At 34.4% G+C, this 22196-nt stretch overlaps 1 protein-coding gene across 1 annotated transcript in view; it reads right to left on the bottom strand.

Moving 5' to 3' along the window:
- Positions 1-2942: 2942 nt before the first annotated feature.
- LOC311367627 (netrin receptor UNC5D-like) overlaps positions 2943-22196 on the bottom strand; it is a gene marked incomplete at its 5' end in the record, with an annotated part of 54443 nt that continues 35189 nt past the window's right edge. Inside the window, one exon of the mRNA XM_084486440.1 lies at positions 2943-3530. Coding sequence (XP_084342566.1) covers positions 3528-3530 — 3 coding nt within the window. The 3' untranslated portion in view covers positions 2943-3527. The remainder of the gene's footprint in view (positions 3531-22196) is intronic.

Below are 22196 nucleotides of genomic sequence, written 5' to 3'. Positions count from 1 at the left end.
GATAAGTGATAAGTAATAGTTGATAAGTGATAAGTGATAGTTGATAGTTGATAAGTGATAAGTGATAGTTGATAGTTGATAAGTGATAGTTGATAAGTGATAGTTGATAAGTGATGAGTGATAGTTGATAGTTGATAAGTGATAGTTGATAAGTGATAGTTGATAAGTGATAAGTGATAAGTGATAGTTGATAAGTAATAAGTGATAAGTGATAGTTGATAACTGATAAGTGATAAGTGATAGTTGATAAGTGATAGTTGATAGTTGATAAGTGATAAGTGATAGTTGATAGTTGATAAGTGATAGTTGATAAGTGATAGTTGATAAGTGATGAGTGATAGTTGATAGTTGATAAGTGATAGTTGATAAGTGATAGTTGATAAGTGATAAGTGATAGTTGATAAGTAATAGTTGATAAGTGATAGTTGATAAGTGATAAGTGATAAGTGATAGTTGATAAGTGATAGTTGATAGTTGATAGTTGATAAGTGATAGTTGATAGTTGATAAGTGATAGTTGATAAGTGATAGTTGATAGTTGATAAGTGATAGTTGATAAGTGATAGTTGATAGTTGATAAGTGATAGTTGATAGTTGATAGTTGATAGTTGATAGTTGATAAGTGATAGTTGATAGTTGATAAGTGATAGTTGATAGTTGATAGTTGATAAGTGATAGTTGATAGTTGATAGTTGATAAGTGATAGTTGATAAGTGATAGTTGATAAGTGATAGTTGATAGTTGATAGTTGATAGTTGATAAGTGATAGTTGATAAGTGATAGTTGATAAGTGATAAGTGATAGTTGATAAGTGATAAGTGATAAGTGATAGTTGATAAGTGATAGTTGATAGTTGATAGTTGATAGTTGATAAGTGATAGTTGATAAGTGATAAGTGATAAGTGATAAGTTGATAGTTGATAGTTGATAAGTGATAAGTGATAGTTGATAAGTGATAGTTGATAAGTGATAAGTGATAAGTAATAGTTGATAAGTGATAAGTGATAAGTGATAAGTGATAGTTGATAAGTGATAAGTGATAAGTGATAAGTGATAGTTGATAAGTGATAAGTGATAGTTGATAAGTGATAAGTGATAGTTGATAGTTGATAAGTGATAGTTGATAAGTGATAGTTGATAAGTGATAGTTGATAAGTGATAGTTGATAGTTGATAAGTGATAGTTGATAAGTGATAGTTGATAGTTGATAAGTGATAGTTGATAAGTGATAGTTGATAGTTGATAGTTGATAGTTGATAAGTGATAGTTGATAGTTGATAGTTGATAGTTGATAGTTGATAGTTGATAGTTGATAAGTGATAAGTGATGAGTGATAAGTTGATAGTTGATAGTTGATAGTTGATAAGTGATAAGTGATAGTTGATAGTTGATAAGTGATAGTTGATAGTTGATAAGTGATAGTTGATAGTTGATAAGTGATAGTTGATAAGTGATAGTTGATAAGTGATAGTTGATAGTTGATAGTTGATAAGTGATAGTTGATAGTTGATAAGTGATAGTTGATAAGTGATAAGTGATAGTTGATAAGTGATAGTTGATAAGTGATAAGTGATAGTTGATAGTTGATAAGTGATAGTTGATAAGTGATAGTTGATAAGTGATAGTTGATAAGTGATAGTTGATAGTTGATAAGTGATAGTTGATAAGTGATAAGTGATAGTTGATAGTTGATAAGTGATAGTTGATAGTTGATAAGTGATAGTTGATAGTTGATAAGTGATAGTTGATAAGTGATAGTTGATAGTTGATAAGTGATAGTTGATAGTTGATAGTTGATAAGTGATAGTTGATAGTTTATAAGTGATAGTTGATAGTTGATAAGTGATAGTTGATAAGTGATAGTTGATAGTTGATAAGTGATAGTTGATAGTTGATAAGTGATAGTTGATAGTTGATAGTTGATAGTTGATAAGTGATAGTTGATAGTTGATAGTTGATAGTTGATAGTTGATAAGTGATAGTTGATAAGTGATAGTTGATAGTTGATAGTTGATAGTTGATAGTTGATAAGTGATAGTTGATAGTTGATAGTTGATAGTTGATAAGTGATAAGTGATAAGTGATAGTTGATAGTTGATAAGTGATAGTTGATAAGTGATAAGTGATAAGTGATAAGTAATAGTTGATAAGTGATAAGTGATAGTTGATAGTTGATAGTTGATAGTTGATAGTTGATAAGTGATAAGTGATAAGTGATAAGTTGATAGTTGATAGTTGATAAGTGATAGTTGATAAGTGATAGTTGATAAGTGATAAGTGATAAGTAATAGTTGATAAGTGATAAGTGATAGTTGATAAGTGATAAGTGATAGTTGATAAGTGATAGTTGATAAGTGATAGTTGATAAGTGATAAGTGATAGTTGATAGTTGATAAGTGATAAGTGATAAGTGATAAGTTGATAGTTGATAAGTGATAAGTGATAGTTGATAAGTGATAGTTGATAAGTGATAAGTGATAAGTAATAGTTGATAAGTGATAAGTGATAGTTGATAAGTGATAAGTGATAAGTGATAGTTGATAAGTGATAAGTGATAAGTTGATAGTTGATAGTTGATAGTTGATAAGTGATAAGTGATAGTTGATAAGTGATAGTTGATAAGTGATAAGTGATAAGTAATAGTTGATAAGTGATAAGTGATAGTTGATAAGTGATAAGTGATAAGTGATAGTTGATAAGTGATAAGTGATAAGTGATAAGTGATAGTTGATAAGTGATAAGTTGATAAGTGATAGTTGATAAGTGATAGTTGATAGTTGATAGTTGATAAGTGATAAGTGATAAGTGATAGTTGATAGTTGATAGTTGATAAGTGATAGTTGATAGTTGATGTTACACGTCCTCCGATGGTCGGAGGACCCCGGTGTAACATAGGACAGTGAATGTATGGATGAAAAGAAACCAATGTCACCAAAAGACTGCAATGAATCAGTTTAATTAACCACACAACGGACACAGGGCGGAGACAACACAAACCCCCTGAGCTATGCAGCGATCACTAAAGAAACGCCCCAAAACAACTAGCTATAATCAAAAACAACCCCAGGACTAACCCCCTAAACTAATCCCCTTTGCAGGCACCTTAATGCCTCAAAATACATGGAGTAGTGTCGCCGCTCTAACTGGTGTACTAATACAAGAGGTAACCTACGTGTGGTGAGGGACACAAATGTATACCTGCAGGTGTCTACCTAAGTTCCCTAACCTCTCCAACCCTGCGCCGGATAGATCTGCAAAACAGACAAAAGTTAACAAACACGTTGGTAAACGATCAAAACAAAAATGTGCCCAAACAACAAAGTACTAGCCAAGAAAGCACAGACTGAAACCGCAACCTGCACCAGTCTGAGACCTTCCACCTTCTCCCCCCCGTGAAACCAAACTAACAAACATATATATATAGGGTGTGGGTGTGAGCTGATTGGTGGATGGCTTGATTGCCCTGGCTGATTTCCTGGCCTCAGCTGCAAGCAATGCAGGAAATCACTGCAGGCCCTCAGTGTGGACCTACTAACAGAGTGGGAAAAACACAGATGAGCCACAGGATCAGAACAAGTAAACACACAACAAAGCAAAACCCCACCACCCGTAACAGTTGATAAGTGATAGTTGATAGTTGATAAGTGATAGTTGATAGTTGATAGTTGATAGTTGATAGTTGATAGTTGATAAGTGATAGTTGATAGTTGATAGTTGATAGTTGATAGTTGATAGTTGATAAGTGATAAGTGATAAGTGATAGTTGATAGTTGATAGTTGATAAGTAATAGTTGATAAGTGATAAGTGATAGTTGATAGTTGATAAGTGATAGTTGATAAGTGATAAGTGATAAGTAATAGTTGATAAGTGATAAGTGATAGTTGATAAGTGATAAGTGATAGTTGATAAGTGATAAGTGATAGTTGATAAGTGATAAGTGATAGTTGATAAGTGATAAGTGATAAGTAATAGTTGATAAGTGATAAGTGATAGTTGATAGTTGATAGTTGATAAGTGATAGTTGATAGTTGATAAGTAATAGTTGATAAGTGATAAGTGATAGTTGATAAGTGATAGTTGATAAGTGATAAGTGATAAGTAATAGTTGATAAGTGATAAGTGATAGTTGATAAGTGATAGTTGATAAGTGATAAGTGATAGTTGATAAGTGATAAGTGATAGTTGATAAGTGATAAGTGATAGTTGATAAGTGATAAGTAATAGTTGATAAGTGATAAGTGATAAGTGATAGTTGATAAGTGATAAGTGATAGTTGATAAGTGATAAGTGATAGTTGATAAGTGATAAGTGATAGTTGATAGTTGATAAGTGATAGTTGATAAGAGATAGTTGATAAGTGATAAGTGATAAGTGATAAGTAATAGTTGATAAGTGATAAGTGATAGTTGATAAGTGATAGTTGATAAGTGATAGTTGATAGTTGATAGTTGATAGTTGATGAGTGATAGTTGATAGTTGATAGTTGATAAGTGATAGTTGATAAGTGATAAGTGATAGTTGATAAGTGATAAGTAATAGTTGATAAGTGATAAGTGATAAGTGATAGTTGATAAGTGATAAGTGATAAGTGATAGTTGATAAGTGATAAGTGATAAGTGATAGTTGATAAGTGATAAGTGATAAGTGATAGTTGATAAGTGATAAGTGATAGTTGATAAGTGATGAGTGATAAGTGATAGTTGATAAGTGATAAGTGATAAGTGATAGTTGATAAGTGATAAGTGATAGTTGATAAGTGATAAGTGATAGTTGATAGTTGATAAGTGATAGTTGATAAGTGATAGTTGATAGTTGATAAGTGATAGTTGATAAGTGATAGTTGATAAGTGATAGTTGATAAGTGATAAGTGATAGTTGATAAGTGATAAGTGATAGTTGATAAGTGATAGTTGATAAGTGATAGTTGATAAGTGATAAGTGATAGTTGATAGTTGATAAGTGATAGTTGATAAGTGATAGTTGATAGTTGATAAGTGATAGTTGATAGTTGATAAGTGATAGTTGATAGTTGATAGTTGATAAGTGATAGTTGATAAGTGATAAGTGATAGTTGATAAGTGATAGTTGATAAGTGATAGTTGATAAGTGATAAGTGATAGTTGATAGTTGATAAGTGATAGTTGATAGTTGATAAGTGATAGTTGATAGTTGATAGTTGATAGTTGATTAGTTGATAGTTGATAGTTGATAAGTGATAAGTGATAGTTGATAGTTGATAGTTGATAAGTGATAAGTGATAAGTGAAAGTTGATAGTTGATAAGTGATAGTTGATAGTTGATAGTTGATAAGTGATAAGTGATAAGTGATGAGTGAAAGTTGATAGTTGATAAGTGATAGTTGATAGTTGATAAGTGATAAGTAATAGTTGATAAGTGATAAGTGATAGTTGATAAGTGATAAGTGATAGTTGATAAGTGAAAGTTGATAGTTGATAAGTGATAGTTGATAAGTGATAAGTGATAAGTGATGAGTGAAAGTTGATAGTTGATAAGTGATAGTTGATAGTTGATAAGTGATAAGTAATAGTTGATAAGTGATAAGTGATAGTTGATAAGTGATAAGTGATAGTTGATAAGTGATAAGTGATAGTTGATAAGTGATAGTTGATAAGTGATAAGTGATAGTTGATAGTTGATAAGTGATAGTTGATGAGTGATAAGTGATAGTTGATAAGTGATAAGTGATAAGTAATAGTTGATAAGTGATAGTTGATAAGTGATAAGTGATAGTTGATAGTTGATAAGTGATAGTTGATAAGTGATAGTTGATAGTTGATAAGTGATAGTTGATAGTTGATAAGTGATAGTTGATAAGTGATAGTTGATAAGTGATAAGTGATAGTTGATAAGTGATAAGTGATAGTTGATAAGTGATAGTTGATAAGTGATAGTTGATAAGTGATAAGTGATAGTTGATAGTTGATAAGTGATAGTTGATAAGTGATAGTTGATAGTTGATAAGTGATAGTTGATAGTTGATAAGTGATAGTTGATAGTTGATAGTTGATAAGTGATAGTTGATAAGTGATAAGTGATAGTTGATAAGTGATAGTTGATAAGTGATAGTTGATAAGTGATAAGTGATAGTTGATAGTTGATAAGTGATAGTTGATAGTTGATAAGTGATAGTTGATAGTTGATAGTTGATTAGTTGATAGTTGATAGTTGATAGTTGATAAGTGATAGTTGATAGTTGATAGTTGATAGTTGATAAGTGATAAGTGATAAGTGATAAGTTGATAGTTGATAAGTGATAGTTGATAGTTGATAGTTGATAAGTGATAAGTGATAAGTGATAAGTGAAAGTTGATAGTTGATAAGTGATAGTTGATAGTTGATAAGTGATAAGTAATAGTTGATAAGTGATAAGTGATAGTTGATAAGTGATAAGTGATAGTTGATAAGTGATAAGTGATAGTTGATAGTTGATAAGTGATAGTTGATAAGTGATAGTTGATAAGTGATAAGTGATAGTTGATAAGTGATAAGTGATAAGTGATAAGTAATAGTTGATAAGTGATAAGTGATAAGTGATAGTTGATAAGTGATAAGTGATAGTTGATAAGTGATAAGTGATAGTTGATAAGTGATAGTTGATAAGTGATAGTTGATAGTTGATAAGTGATAGTTGATAGTTGATAAGTGATAGTTGATAAGTGATAAGTGATAAGTAATAGTTGATAAGTGATAAGTGATAGTTGATAAGTGATAAGTGATAAGTGATAGTTGATAGTTGATAAGTGATAAGTGATAAGTGAAAGTTGATAAGTGATAGTTGATAGTTGATAAGTGATAAGTAATAGTTGATAAGTGATAAGTGATAGTTGATAAGTGATAAGTGATAGTTGATAAGTGATAAGTGATAGTTGATAAGTGATAGTTGATAGTTGATAAGTGATAGTTGATAAGTGATAGTTGATAGTTGATAAGTGATAGTTGATAAGTGATAAGTAATAGTTGATAAGTGATACGTGATAAGTGATAGTTGATAAGTGATAAGTGATAAGTGATAAGTGATAAGTAATAGTTGATAAGTGATAAGTGATAGTTGATAAGTGATAAGTGATAGTTGATAAGTGATAAGTGATAGTTGATAAGTGATAGTTGATAAGTGATAAGTGATAGTTGATAGTTGATAAGTGATAGTTGATGAGTGATAAGTGATAGTTGATAAGTGATAAGTAATAGTTGATAAGTGATAGTTGATAAGTGATAAGTGATAGTTGATAGTTGATAAGTGATAGTTGATAAGTGATAGTTGATAGTTGATAAGTGATAGTTGATAGTTGATAAGTGATAGTTGATAAGTGATAGTTGATAAGTGATAAGTGATAGTTGATAAGTGATAAGTGATAGTTGATAAGTGATAGTTGATAAGTGATAGTTGATAAGTGATAAGTGATAGTTGATAGTTGATAAGTGATAGTTGATAAGTGATAGTTGATAGTTGATAAGTGATAGTTGATAGTTGATAAGTGATAGTTGATAGTTGATAGTTGATAAGTGATAGTTGATAAGTGATAAGTGATAGTTGATAAGTGATAGTTGATAAGTGATAGTTGATAAGTGATAAGTGATAGTTGATAGTTGATAAGTGATAGTTGATAGTTGATAAGTGATAGTTGATAGTTGATAGTTGATTAGTTGATAGTTGATAGTTGATAGTTGATAAGTGATAGTTGATAGTTGATAGTTGATAGTTGATAGTTGATAAGTGATAAGTGATAAGTGATAAGTTGATAGTTGATAAGTGATAGTTGATAGTTGATAGTTGATAAGTGATAAGTGATAAGTGATAAGTGAAAGTTGATAGTTGATAAGTGATAGTTGATAGTTGATAAGTGATAAGTAATAGTTGATAAGTGATAAGTGATAGTTGATAAGTGATAAGTGATAGTTGATAAGTGATAAGTGATAGTTGATAGTTGATAAGTGATAGTTGATAAGTGATAGTTGATAAGTGATAAGTGATAGTTGATAAGTGATAAGTGATAAGTGATAAGTAATAGTTGATAAGTGATAAGTGATAAGTGATAGTTGATAAGTGATAAGTGATAGTTGATAAGTGATAAGTGATAGTTGATAAGTGATAGTTGATAAGTGATAGTTGATAGTTGATAAGTGATAGTTGATAGTTGATAAGTGATAGTTGATAAGTGATAAGTGATAAGTAATAGTTGATAAGTGATAAGTGATAGTTGATAAGTGATAAGTGATAAGTGATAGTTGATAGTTGATAAGTGATAAGTGATAAGTGAAAGTTGATAAGTGATAGTTGATAGTTGATAAGTGATAAGTAATAGTTGATAAGTGATAAGTGATAGTTGATAAGTGATAAGTGATAGTTGATAAGTGATAAGTGATAGTTGATAAGTGATAGTTGATAGTTGATAAGTGATAGTTGATAAGTGATAGTTGATAGTTGATAAGTGATAGTTGATAAGTGATAAGTAATAGTTGATAAGTGATACGTGATAAGTGATAGTTGATAAGTGATAAGTGATAAGTGATAAGTGATAAGTGATAGTTGATAAGTGATAGTTGATAAGTGATAGTTGATAGTTGATAAGTGATAGTTGATAGTTGATAAGTGATAGTTGATAAGTGATAAGTGATAAGTAATAGTTGATAAGTGATAAGTGATAGTTGATAAGTGATAAGTGATAAGTGATAGTTGATAAGTGATAGTTGATAGTTGATAAGTGATAGTTGATAAGTGATAGTTGATAGTTGATAAGTGATAGTTGATAGTTGATAAGTGATAGTTGATAAGTGATAAGTAATAGTTGATAAGTGATAAGTGATAGTTGATAAGTGATAGTTGATAAGTGATAGTTGATAGTTGATAAGTGATAGTTGATAAGTGATAGTTGATAGTTGATAAGTGATAAGTGAAAGTTGATAGTTGATAAGTGATAGTTGATAGTTGATAGTTGATAAGTGATAAGTAATAGTTGATAAGTGATAAGTGATAAGTGATAGTTGATAAGTGATAAGTGATAGTTGATAAGTGATAAGTGATAGTTGATAGTTGATAAGTGATAGTTGATAAGTGATGTGATAGTTGATAGTTGATAAGTGATAGTTGATAGTTGATAAGTGATAGTTGATAAGTGATAAGTGATAAGTAATAGTTGATAAGTGATAAGTGATAAGTGATAGTTGATAAGTGATAAGTGATAAGTGATAGTTGATAAGTGATAAGTGATAGTTGATAAGTGATAGTTTATAAGTGATAGTTGATAGTTGATAAGTGATAGTTGATAGTTGATAAGTGATAGTTGATAAGTGATAAGTGATAAGTGATAAGTAATAGTTGATAAGTGATAAGTGATAAGTGATAGTTGATAAGTGATAAGTGATAGTTGATAAGTGATAAGTGATAGTTGATAAGTGATAGTTGATAGTTGATAAGTGATAGTTGATAAGTGATAGTTGATAAGTGATAAGTAATAGTTGATAAGTGATAAGTGATAAGTGATAGTTGATAAGTGATAGTTGATAAGTGATAAGTGATAGTTGATAAGTGATAGTTGATAAGTGATAGTTGATGAGTGATAAGTGATAAGTGATAGTTGATAAGTAATAAGTGATAAGTGATAGTTGATAAGTGATAAGTGATAAGTGATAGTTGATAAGTGATAAGTGATAGTTGATAAGTGATAGTTGATAGTTGATAAGTGATAGTTGATAGTTGATAAGTGATAGTTGATAAGTGATAGTTGATAAGTGATGAGTGATAGTTGATAGTTGATAAGTGATAGTTGATAAGTGATAGTTGATAAGTGATAAGTGATAGTTGATAAGTGATAGTTGATAAGTGATAGTTGATAAGTGATAAGTGATAAGTGATAGTTGATAAGTGATAGTTGATAGTTGATAGTTGATAAGTGATAGTTGATAGTTGATAAGTGATAGTTGATAAGTGATAGTTGATAGTTGATAAGTGATAAGTGATAAGTGATAAGTGATAGTTGATAGTTGATAAGTGATAGTTGATAGTTGATAGTTGATAAGTGATAGTTGATAAGTGATAAGTGATAAGTGATAAGTGATAGTTGATAGTTGATAAGTGATAGTTGATAAGTGATAGTTGATAGTTGATAAGTGATAGTTGATAAGTGATAGTTGATAGTTGATAAGTGATAGTTGATAAGTGATAGTTGATAAGTGATAAGTGATAGTTGATAAGTGATAGTTGATAAGTGATAGTTGATGAGTGATAAGTGATAAGTGATAGTTGATAAGTAATAAGTGATAAGTGATAGTTGATAAGTGATAAGTGATAGTTGATAAGTGATAGTTGATAAGTGATAAGTGATAGTTGATAAGTGATAGTTGATAGTTGATAAGTGATAAGTGATAGTTGATAGTTGATAAGTGATAGTTGATAAGTGATGAGTGATAGTTGATAGTTGATAAGTGATAGTTGATAAGTGATAAGTGATAGTTGATAAGTGATAGTTGATAAGTGATAGTTGATAAGTGATAGTTGATAAGTGATAGTTGATAAGTGATAGTTGATAGTTGATAGTTGATAGTTGATAAGTGATAGTTGATTGTTGATAAGTGATAGTTGATAAGTGATAGTTGATAGTTGATAGTTGATAAGTGATAGTTGATAGTTGATAGTTGATAGTTGATAGTTGATAAGTGATAAGTGATAAGTGATAGTTGATAGTTGATAGTTGATAGTTGATAAGTGATAGTTGATAAGTGATAGTTGATAAGTGATAGTTGATAGTTGATAGTTGATAAGTGATAGTTGATAGTTGATAAGTGATAGTTGATAGTTGATAGTTGATAAGTGATAGTTGATAGTTGATAAGTGATAGTTGATAAGTGATAGTTGATAGTTGATAAGTGATAGTTGATAGTTGATAAGTGATAGTTGATAGTTGATAGTTGATAAGTGATAAGTGATAGTTGATAAGTGATAGTTGATAAGTGATAAGTGATAGTTGATAGTTGATAAGTGATAGTTGATAAGTGATAGTTGATAGTTGATAGTTGATAAGTGATAGTTGATAAGTGATAAGTGATAAGTGATAGTTGATAGTTGATAGTTGATAGTTGATAAGTGATAAGTTGATAGTTGATAGTTGATAAGTGATAAGTGATAAGTAATAGTTGATAAGTGATAAGTGATAGTTGATAAGTGATAAGTGATAAGTGATAGTTGATAAGTGATAAGTGATAAGTGATAGTTGATAAGTGATAGTTGATAAGTGATAAGTTGATAAGTGATAGTTGATAAGTGATAGTTGATAGTTGATAGTTGATAAGTGATAAGTTGATAGTTGATAAGTGATAGTTGATAGTTGATAAGTGATAAGTGATAGTTGATAAGTGATAAGTGATAAGTGATAGTTGATAGTTGATAAGTGATAGTTGATAGTTGATAAGTGATAGTTGATAGTTGATGTGATAGTTGATAGTTGATAAGTGATAGTTGATAAGTGATAGTTGATAGTTGATAGTTGATAAGTGATAGTTGATAAGTGATGGTTGATAAGTGATAGTTGATAGTTGATAGTTGATAAGTGATAGTTGATAGTTGATAGTTGATAGTTGATAAGTGATAGTTGATAGTTGATAGTTGATAGTTGATAGTTGATAAGTGATAGTTGATAGTTGATAAGTGATAGTTGATAGTTGATAGTTGATAAGTGATAGTTGATAGTTTATAAGTGATAGTTGATAAGTGATAGTTGATAGTTGATAAGTGATAGTTGATAGTTGATAGTTGATAGTTGATAAGTGATAGTTGATAGTTGATAAGTGATAGTTGATAGTTGATAAGTGATAGTTGATAGTTGATAAGTGATAGTTGATAGTTGATAAGTGATAGTTGATAAGTGATAGTTGATAAGTGATAGTTGATAGTTGATAAGTGATAGTTGATAGTTGATAGTTGATAAGTGATAGTTGATAAGTGATAGTTGATAAGTGATAGTTGATAGTTGATAGTTGATAAGTGATAGTTGATAGTTGATAGTTGATAGTTGATAAGTGATAGTTGATAAGTGATAGTTGATAGTTGATAGTTGATAAGTGATAGTTGATAGTTGATAGTTGATAAGTGATAGTTGATAAGTGATAGTTGATAAGTGATAGTTGATAAGTGATAGTTGATAAGTGATAGTTGATAAGTGATAGTTGATAGTTGATAAGTGATAGTTGATAGTTGATAGTTGATAAGTGATAGTTGATAGTTGATAGTTGATAGTTGATAAGTGATAGTTGATAGTTGATAAGTGATAGTTGATAAGTGATAGTTGATAGTTGATAGTTGATAAGTGATAGTTGATAGTTGATAGTTGATAAGTGATAGTTGATAAGTGATAGTTGATAGTTGATAAGTGATAGTTGATAAGTGATAGTTGATAAGTGATAGTTGATAGTTGATAAGTTGATAGTTGATAGTTGATAGTTGATAGTTGATAGTTGATAGTTGATAGTTGATATGTGATAAGTGATAAGTGATAAGTAATAGTTGATAAGTGATAGTTGATAAGTGATAAGTGATAAGTGATAGTTGATAAGTTGATAAGTGATAGTTGATAAGTGATAGTTGATAAGTGATAGTTGATAGTTGATGTTACACGTCCTCCGATGGTCGGAGGACCCCGGTGTAACATAGGACAGTGAATGTATGGATGAAAAGAAACCAATGTCACCAAAAGACTGCAATGAATCAGTTTAATTAACCACACAACGGACACAGGGCGGAGACAACACAAACCCCCTGAGCTATGCAGCGATCACTAAAGAAACGCCCCAAAACAACTAGCTATAATCAAAAACAACCCCAGGACTAACCCCCTAAACTAATCCCATTTGCAGGCACCTTAATGCCTCAAAATACATGGAGTAGTGTCGCCGCTCTAACTGGTGTACTAATACAAGAGGTAACCTACGTGTGGTGAGGGACACAAATGTATACCTGCAGGTGTCTACCTAAGTTCCCTAACCTCTCCAACCCTGCGCCGGATAGATCTGCAAAACAGACAAAAGTTAACAAACACGTTGGTAAACGATCAAAACAAAAATGTGCCTAAACAACAAAGTACTAGCCAAGAAAGCACAGACTGAAACCGCAACCTGCACCAGTCTGAGACCTTCCACCTTCTCCCCCCCGTGAAACCAAACTAACAAACATATATATATATAGGGTGTGGGTGTGAGCTGATTGGTGGATGGCTTGATTGCCCTGGCTGATTTCCTGGCCTCAGCTGCAAGCAATGCAGGAAATCACTGCAGGCCCCCCCCCTACTAACAGAGTGGGAAAAACACAGATGAGCCACAGGATCAGAACAAGTAAACACACAACAAAGCAAAACCCCACCACCCGTAACAGTTGATAAGTGATAGTTGATAAGTGATAGTTGATAGTTGATAGTTGATAGTTGATAGTTGATAAGTGATAAGTAATAGTTGATAAGTGATAAGTGATAAGTGATAGTTGATAAGTGATAGTTGATAAGTGATAAGTGATAAGTGATAAGTGATAGTTGATAAGTGATAGTTGATAAGTGATAAGTGATAGTTGATAGTTGATAGTTGATAGTTGATAGTTGATAAGTGATAGTTGATAAGTGATAGTTGATAAGTGATAAGTAATAGTTGTGTTACAAAGGGTCGGATTCATCTACTTAAAGAAAGAATTACGATCCTCTCGATCTGCTGAAACAAAAGTGGGAGAAGGAGGTAACCACTGACGGTGAGAAGGGCCAGGGTGTTGTACAGTTTGTCCTCCAGATGAGAGACCGGTTGGAGCAGTACAGAGAGGAGGCCAAACTCAACCTCCTGGAGGCCCAGAAGCACCAAAAACTGTGGTACGACCAGCAGGCACGTAAACGTGAGTTCACTCCAGGTCAAAAGGTCTTGTTGCTCCTTCCCTCCTCCACAAGCAAGCTACTGGCTAAGTGGCAGGGACCTTTTGAAGTCAATAGGAAGATGGGGCCTACAACATATGAGATCCTGCATCTGGAGAAGGGAAAACCGAAGCAGACATACCATGTTAACCTTCTGAAAACCTGGGTGGAGAGAAGCAGTCCATCTTCCGTTACCTCACTACTGGTACGCCAGGTGATAGAGGAAGATGACTCTGAAGGGGTAGTGGAGGCCTGGAAACAGCCTGGAAATGTGGATCTCTCTCACCTGGATGGTAAGAAGCCAGTTGAGTTACAGGTTATGTTTGACACCTTTCCCCAGCTGTTTGCACAGAAACCTGGACATACCCATGAGGCGCAGCACTCCATACGACTCAAAGCTGATCAGAATCCCGTACGGCAAGCCTGCTACAGAGTACCAGAGCGGTTGGTGGAGGCATTGAAGACGGAGATACGCTTGATGCTGGAGCTGGGAGTCATCGAACCATCTGAGAGTGAGTGGAGTAGTCCAATTGTCATTGTGCCAAAGAAGGATGGATCCCTGCGGATTTGCATTGACTTTAGGAAACTAAATGCCCTCTCGTTCTTTGATGCTTATCCTATGCCCCGGATCGAGGACCTGCTGGAGAGGATTGGGCAAGCAAACTTCATCACCACATTGGATCTATGCAAGGGGTATTGGCAGGTCCCCCTGGAAATCCAGTCCAGACCCCTCACGGCCTTCAGGACCCCACTAGGCCTCTTCCAGTTCACGGTAATGCCATTTGGCCTGCATGGAGCTCCAGCAACATTCCAGAGGCTTATGGATAAAGTACTTCAAGGCTGTGAGGACTGCAGTGCCGCATATCTGGATGATGTGGTCGTATTCAGCCTGACGTGGGAGGAGCACCGGGAGCACCTTCGTCGAGTCCTAGGTGCAATCAATGCAGCAGGACTTACACTCAACCTGCAGAAATGTGAGTGGGCCAAGCAGGAAACGCATTACCTTGGTTATCGGCTGGGGAGAGGCGAAGTCCGGCCGCAGGTGGACAAAGTGGAGGCCATCCGGAAAAGCCCAAGACCACGGACCAAGAAGCAGGTCCGGTCGTTTCTTGGCTTGGTGGGCTGGTACCGTCGGTTCATCCCTCAGTTTGCCACCCTGGCAACTCCCTTGACAAACCTTACATGCAAGTTGGCCCGTAATCCAGTGGATTGGAGTGAGGAATGTGAATGGGCCTTTCAAGGGCTGAAGGAGAGGTTGTGCTCTTCACCAGTGTTGCAAAGTCCTGACTTTGAACGACGCTTCCTGGTCCAGGTGGATGCCTCAGGAGTGGGCCTTGGAGCAGTACTGGCTCAGGGAGAAGCAGGTGAAGAACGTCCGGTGTTGTTTCTCAGCAGGAAACTTCTCCCTCGCGAAACCCGTTATCCCACCACTGCCACCAAATGTTACAAAGGGTCGGATTCATCTACTTAAAGAAAGAATTACGAGATGGCTTGAGTTGCAAAAATAGTTGAGGTGCTTTTATTTCCCCCAAAAAAAGTAACAAGATACAAAAACAAAAGCTTGATGTCCAAAAGAAAGTAAAAGAGATATTCAAAAGGATTGTTCAAAACAAAGATTATCCATGATCCAGAGCCCTACAGCCCAACCACTCTGACTGTCTTCCAAAAACTAACTGACCCCCTCTACTTCCACAGTAAGCTCTACATGTGGTTCTGGCTTACAGTCACCATGTACACATAACACCTCTGTCTGCTGGCTGTAGTCAATAGCACACGGAACAAGACTCTTTCTTATGAATGACATTGAACTACCAGAATCAAGGAGAGCAGTTATAGGTTTACCATTAACTTTAACTGGAACAGATCTAGCATCTGCCAACTTGTCATGGCTATCAACCTGCTCACCTTTTCTTGGTACATAACACAGACCAGTCAGTTTTGGTTTCTTCAGGGGGCAAACGGACGCTTTGTGTCCTCGCTGCTGACAATGATAGCATACCAAAGTCTGAAAACCTGCCTGAGCAGTGTGTCCCCGGTCATTTGCCCCCCGGTTACCTTCGAAGACCTTCGGAGTGCTGTCCCTGGGGCGGTTGAAGTCCCTTATATCCACTCGTGCTGGACGTGATGTGGACCCCTTCCTCGCATTCAGGTACTGCATGGCCAACTTTGCTGCTGTTAACCCATCTTCAGGTTCATGTTCTCTCACCCACGTCCTGGTGTCAGTAGGAAGCACCAGAAGCAGCTGCTCCAAGATGATGGACTCCGCCAACTCTTCTTTGCTCCTCCGCTCCGGCCGCATCCATCTCCGGTAGAGGCCCTTCAACCTGTGGTACGCCTCCGTTGGTGTCTCCCCAGGTGGTCCTGAAGTAGCCCGAAACCGCTGACGATACGTCTCTGGAGAGATGTCAAACTTGTCCAACAGCGCCTCCCTCAGGTCCTGGTAAGAATCAGCCTTGTCTTCATCCATAGCTGTATAGGCCTCCAAGGCTTTTCCAGTCAGCAGGGGAATTAGTCGACAGGCCCATTGCCCCCTCGGCCATTGCCAAGTTTTTGCCATGCGTTCAAAACGCAGAAGATAATTTCCAATGTCCTCCCCCATCTGATACACTGGCATCTTTGGCTCCCTACTCTGGATGACTGTTGGCCCCACCGGAGGATTTTCCTGTCTCTCAGAAAAAGACAATGATTGGCCGATGTTGAAGTTGTCGGTCGGCCCCCTCCTTGTGGTCCACGGAGTTGGGAGGTCCATTCGGAGGCTCCCACCATCAGCTGCGTTAGAAGGCCCAGGTGATGGTGGCCGTAGGACCGGCTGTCTGGAGGCCTCCAGTGAAACTCGCAGGCCCCGAAGCTCCTCGTTGAAACGATCATCTCTCCTCTGCTGAGCAGTTATAAAGTCCCTGAAGAGAGTTAGTACCTCCGTGTTTGAAGGCCCCACCTCTGCTGCTGGCCCAGGCTGACCCTGCTGGGTTTTGGGTTTGGCTCCTTCCGCTTCAAACCTCTGCAGCGGTGCTTCTTCCTCTGATGAGACGGCTGTCTCCCAATCATCCTCATCCTTTCCAAGGGGGTTCCGGTTTTGTGAACGTAGTCCAGTTCTTTTCTTAAAGCCACGCTCAACTTTGCGACTGGCCATCCCACCACTGCCACCAAATGTTACAAAGGGTCGGATTCATCTACTTAAAGAAAGAATTACGAGATGGCTTGAGTTGCAAAAATAGTTGAGGTGCTTTTATTTCCCCAAAAAAAAGTAACAAGATACAAAAACAAAAGCTTGATGTCCAAAAGAAAGTAAAAGAGATATTCAAAAGGATTGTTCAAAACAAAGATTATCCATGATCCAGAGCCCTACAGCCCAACCACTCTGACTGTCTTCCAAAAACTAACTGACCCCCTACCCTGTGGTTGGCAGGCTTTTATAAGGCTAGCCCCTCCCCTTAGCCAAACCATTACCCAGGTATTCAATTAACCCATGTTTTACCCAAATTGCTATTGCATATTTGTTATTCAATGCACAACATAATCCCTCTCCCAACATCTACCAAGTCCAAGCTATATATTCTACATAAACACATAAACCTACATACACGCTCATATACATACATATGTCACCCATGAGCTAATCTCAGATGGTATCTCCCACCATCAGCACATCTGAGCCACCTGCTGTTCCCTCTACTTAAAGCAGCCTTAGGCACGCCCTCTGGTTGCCACCTAGAAACTAGTGGCATGGCCATCATGTCACAAGTTGATAAGTGATAAGTGATAAGTGATAAGTGATAGTTGATAAGTGATAAGTGATAAGTGATAAGTGATAGTTGATAGTTGATAAGTGATAGTTGATAGTTGATAAGTGATAGTTGATAAGTGATAGTTGATAAGTGATGAGTGATAGTTGATAGTTGATAAGTGATAGTTGATAAGTGATAGTTGATAAGTGATAAGTGATAGTTGATAAGTGATAGTTGATAAGTGATAGTTGATAAGTGATAAGTGATAAGTGATAGTTGATAAGTGATAGTTGATAGTTGATAGTTGATAAGTGATAGTTGATAGTTGATAAGTGATAGTTGATAAGTGATAGTTGATAGTTGATAAGTGATAAGTGATAAGTGATAAGTGATAGTTGATAGTTGATAAGTGATAGTTGATAGTTGATAGTTGATAAGTGATAGTTGATAAGTGATAAGTGATAAGTGATAAGTGATAGTTGATAGTTGATAAGTGATAGTTGATAAGTGATAGTTGATAGTTGATAAGTGATAGTTGATAGTTGATAAGTGATAGTTGATAAGTGATAGTTGATAGTTGATAAGTGATAGTTGATAAGTGATAGTTGATAAGTGATAAGTGATAGTTGATAAGTGATAGTTGATAAGTGATAGTTGATGAGTGATAAGTGATAAGTGATAGTTGATAAGTAATAAGTGATAAGTGATAGTTGATAAGTGATAAGTGATAGTTGATAAGTGATAGTTGATAAGTGATAAGTGATAGTTGATAAGTGATAGTTGATAGTTGATAAGTGATAAGTGATAGTTGATAGTTGATAGTTGATAAGTGATAGTTGATAGTTGATAAGTGATAGTTGATAGTTGATAAGTGATAGTTGATAGTTGATAAGTGATAGTTGATAGTTGATAGTTGATAAGTGATAGTTGATAGTTGATAGTTGATAAGTGATAGTTGATAGTTGATAAGTGATAAGTTGATAGTTGATAGTTGATAGTTGATAGTTGATAAGTGATAAGTGATAAGTGATAGTTGATAGTTGATAGTTGATAAGTGATAGTTGATAGTTGATAAGTGATAGTTGATAAGTGATAGTTGATAAGTGATAGTTGATAAGTGATAGTTGATAAGTGATAGTTGATAGTTGATAAGTGATAGTTGATAGTTGATAAGTGATAGTTGATAAGTGATAAGTGATAGTTGATAAGTGATAGTTGATAAGTGATAGTTGATAAGTGATAGTTGATAGTTGATAGTTGATAAGTGATAGTTGATAAGTGATAGTTGATAAGTGATAGTTGATAGTTGATAGTTGATAAGTGATAGTTGATAGTTGATAAGTGATAGTTGATAGTTGATAGTTGATAAGTGATAGTTGATAGTTGATAAGTGATAGTTGATAAGTGATAGTTGATAGTTGATAAGTGATAGTTGATAGTTGATAAGTGATAGTTGATAGTTGATAGTTGATAAGTGATAAGTGATAGTTGATAAGTGATAGTTGATAAGTGATAAGTGATAGTTGATAGTTGATAAGTGATAGTTGATAAGTGATAGTTGATAGTTGATAGTTGATAAGTGATAGTTGATAAGTGATAAGTGATAAGTGATAGTTGATAGTTGATAGTTGATAGTTGATAAGTGATAAGTTGATAGTTGATAGTTGATAAGTGATAAGTGATAAGTAATAGTTGATAAGTGATAAGTGATAGTTGATAAGTGATAAGTGATAAGTGATAGTTGATAAGTGATAAGTGATAAGTGATAGTTGATAAGTGATAGTTGATAAGTGATAAGTTGATAAGTGATAGTTGATAAGTGATAGTTGATAGTTGATAGTTGATAAGTGATAAGTTGATAGTTGATAAGTGATAGTTGATAGTTGATAAGTGATAAGTGATAGTTGATAAGTGATAAGTGATAAGTGATAGTTGATAGTTGATAAGTGATAGTTGATAGTTGATAAGTGATAGTTGATAGTTGATGTGATAGTTGATAGTTGATAAGTGATAGTTGATAAGTGATAGTTGATAGTTGATAGTTGATAAGTGATAGTTGATAAGTGATGGTTGATAAGTGATAGTTGATAGTTGATAGTTGATAAGTGATAGTTGATAGTTGATAGTTGATAGTTGATAAGTGATAGTTGATAGTTGATAGTTGATAGTTGATAAGTGATAGTTGATAGTTGATAGTTGATAAGTGATAGTTGATAGTTGATAGTTGATAAGTGATAGTTGATAGTTTATAAGTGATAGTTGATAGTTGATAGTTGATAAGTGATAGTTGATAGTTTATAAGTGATAGTTGATAAGTGATAGTTGATAGTTGATAAGTGATAGTTGATAGTTGATAGTTGATAAGTGATAGTTGATAGTTGATAAGTGATAGTTGATAGTTGATAAGTGATAGTTGATAGTTGATAAGTGATAGTTGATAGTTGATAAGTGATAGTTGATAAGTGATAGTTGATAAGTGATAGTTGATAGTTGATAAGTGATAGTTGATAGTTGATAGTTGATAAGTGATAGTTGATAAGTGATAGTTGATAAGTGATAGTTGATAGTTGATAGTTGATAAGTGATAGTTGATAGTTGATAGTTGATAGTTGATAAGTGATAGTTGATAAGTGATAGTTGATAGTTGATAGTTGATAAGTGATAGTTGATAGTTGATAGTTGATAAGTGATAGTTGATAAGTGATAGTTGATAAGTGATAGTTGATAGTTGATGTGATAGTTGATAGTTGATAAGTGATAGTTGATAAGTGATAGTTGATAAGTGATAGTTGATAAGTGATAGTTGATAAGTGATAGTTGATAGTTGATAAGTGATAGTTGATAGTTGATAGTTGATAGTTGATAAGTGATAGTTGATAGTTGATAGTTGATAGTTGATAAGTGATAGTTGATAGTTGATAAGTGATAGTTGATAAGTGATAGTTGATAGTTGATAGTTGATAAGTGATAGTTGATAGTTGATAGTTGATAAGTGATAGTTGATAAGTGATAGTTGATAGTTGATAAGTGATAGTTGATAAGTGATAGTTGATAAGTGATAGTTGATAGTTGATAAGTTGATAGTTGATAGTTGATAGTTGATAGTTGATAGTTGATAGTTGATATGTGATAAGTGATAAGTAATAGTTGATAAGTGATAGTTGATAAGTGATAAGTGATAAGTGATAGTTGATAAGTTGATAAGTGATAGTTGATAAGTGATAGTTGATAAGTGATAGTTGATAGTTGATGTTACACGTCCTCCGATGGTCGGAGGACCCCGGTGTAACATAGGACAGTGAATGTATGGATGAAAAGAAACCAATGTCACCAAAAGACTGCAATGAATCAGTTTAATTAACCACACAACGGACACAGGGCGGAGACAACACAAACCCCCTGAGCTATGCAGCGATCACTAAAGAAACGCCCCAAAACAACTAGCTATAATCAAAAACAACCCCAGGACTAACCCCCTAAACTAATCCCATTTGCAGGCACCTTAATGCCTCAAAATACATGGAGTAGTGTCGCCGCTCTAACTGGTGTACTAATACAAGAGGTAACCTACGTGTGGTGAGGGACACAAATGTATACCTGCAGGTGTCTACCTAAGTTCCCTAACCTCTCCAACCCTGCGCCGGATAGATCTGCAAAACAGACAAAAGTTAACAAACACGTTGGTAAACGATCAAAACAAAAATGTGCCTAAACAACAAAGTACTAGCCAAGAAAGCACAGACTGAAACCGCAACCTGCACCAGTCTGAGACCTTCCACCTTCTCCCCCCCGTGAAACCAAACTAACAAACATATATATATATAGGGTGTGGGTGTGAGCTGATTGGTGGATGGCTTGATTGCCCTGGCTGATTTCCTGGCCTCAGCTGCAAGCAATGCAGGAAATCACTGCAGGCCCCCCCCCTACTAACAGAGTGGGAAAAACACAGATGAGCCACAGGATCAGAACAAGTAAACACACAACAAAGCAAAACCCCACCACCCGTAACAGTTGATAAGTGATAGTTGATAAGTGATAGTTGATAGTTGATAGTTGATAGTTGATAGTTGATAAGTGATAAGTAATAGTTGATAAGTGATAAGTGATAAGTGATAGTTGATAAGTGATAGTTGATAAGTGATAAGTGATAAGTGATAAGTGATAGTTGATAAGTGATAGTTGATAAGTGATAAGTGATAGTTGATAGTTGATAGTTGATAGTTGATAAGTGATAGTTGATAAGTGATAGTTGATAAGTGATAAGTAATAGTTGTGTTACAAAGGGTCGGATTCATCTACTTAAAGAAAGAATTACGATCCTCTCGATCTGCTGAAACAAAAGTGGGAGAAGGAGGTAACCACTGACGGTGAGAAGGGCCAGGGTGTTGTACAGTTTGTCCTCCAGATGAGAGACCGGTTGGAGCAGTACAGAGAGGAGGCCAAACTCAACCTCCTGGAGGCCCAGAAGCACCAAAAACTGTGGTACGACCAGCAGGCACGTAAACGTGAGTTCACTCCAGGTCAAAAGGTCTTGTTGCTCCTTCCCTCCTCCACAAGCAAGCTACTGGCTAAG

The sequence above is a fragment of the Micromesistius poutassou genome (genome assembly GCF_964030765.1).
Source record: "Micromesistius poutassou genome assembly, chromosome: 22".
Lineage (NCBI taxonomy): Eukaryota > Metazoa > Chordata > Actinopteri > Gadiformes > Gadidae > Micromesistius > Micromesistius poutassou.
This window is presented reverse-complemented; position numbering and strand designations above follow the sequence as displayed.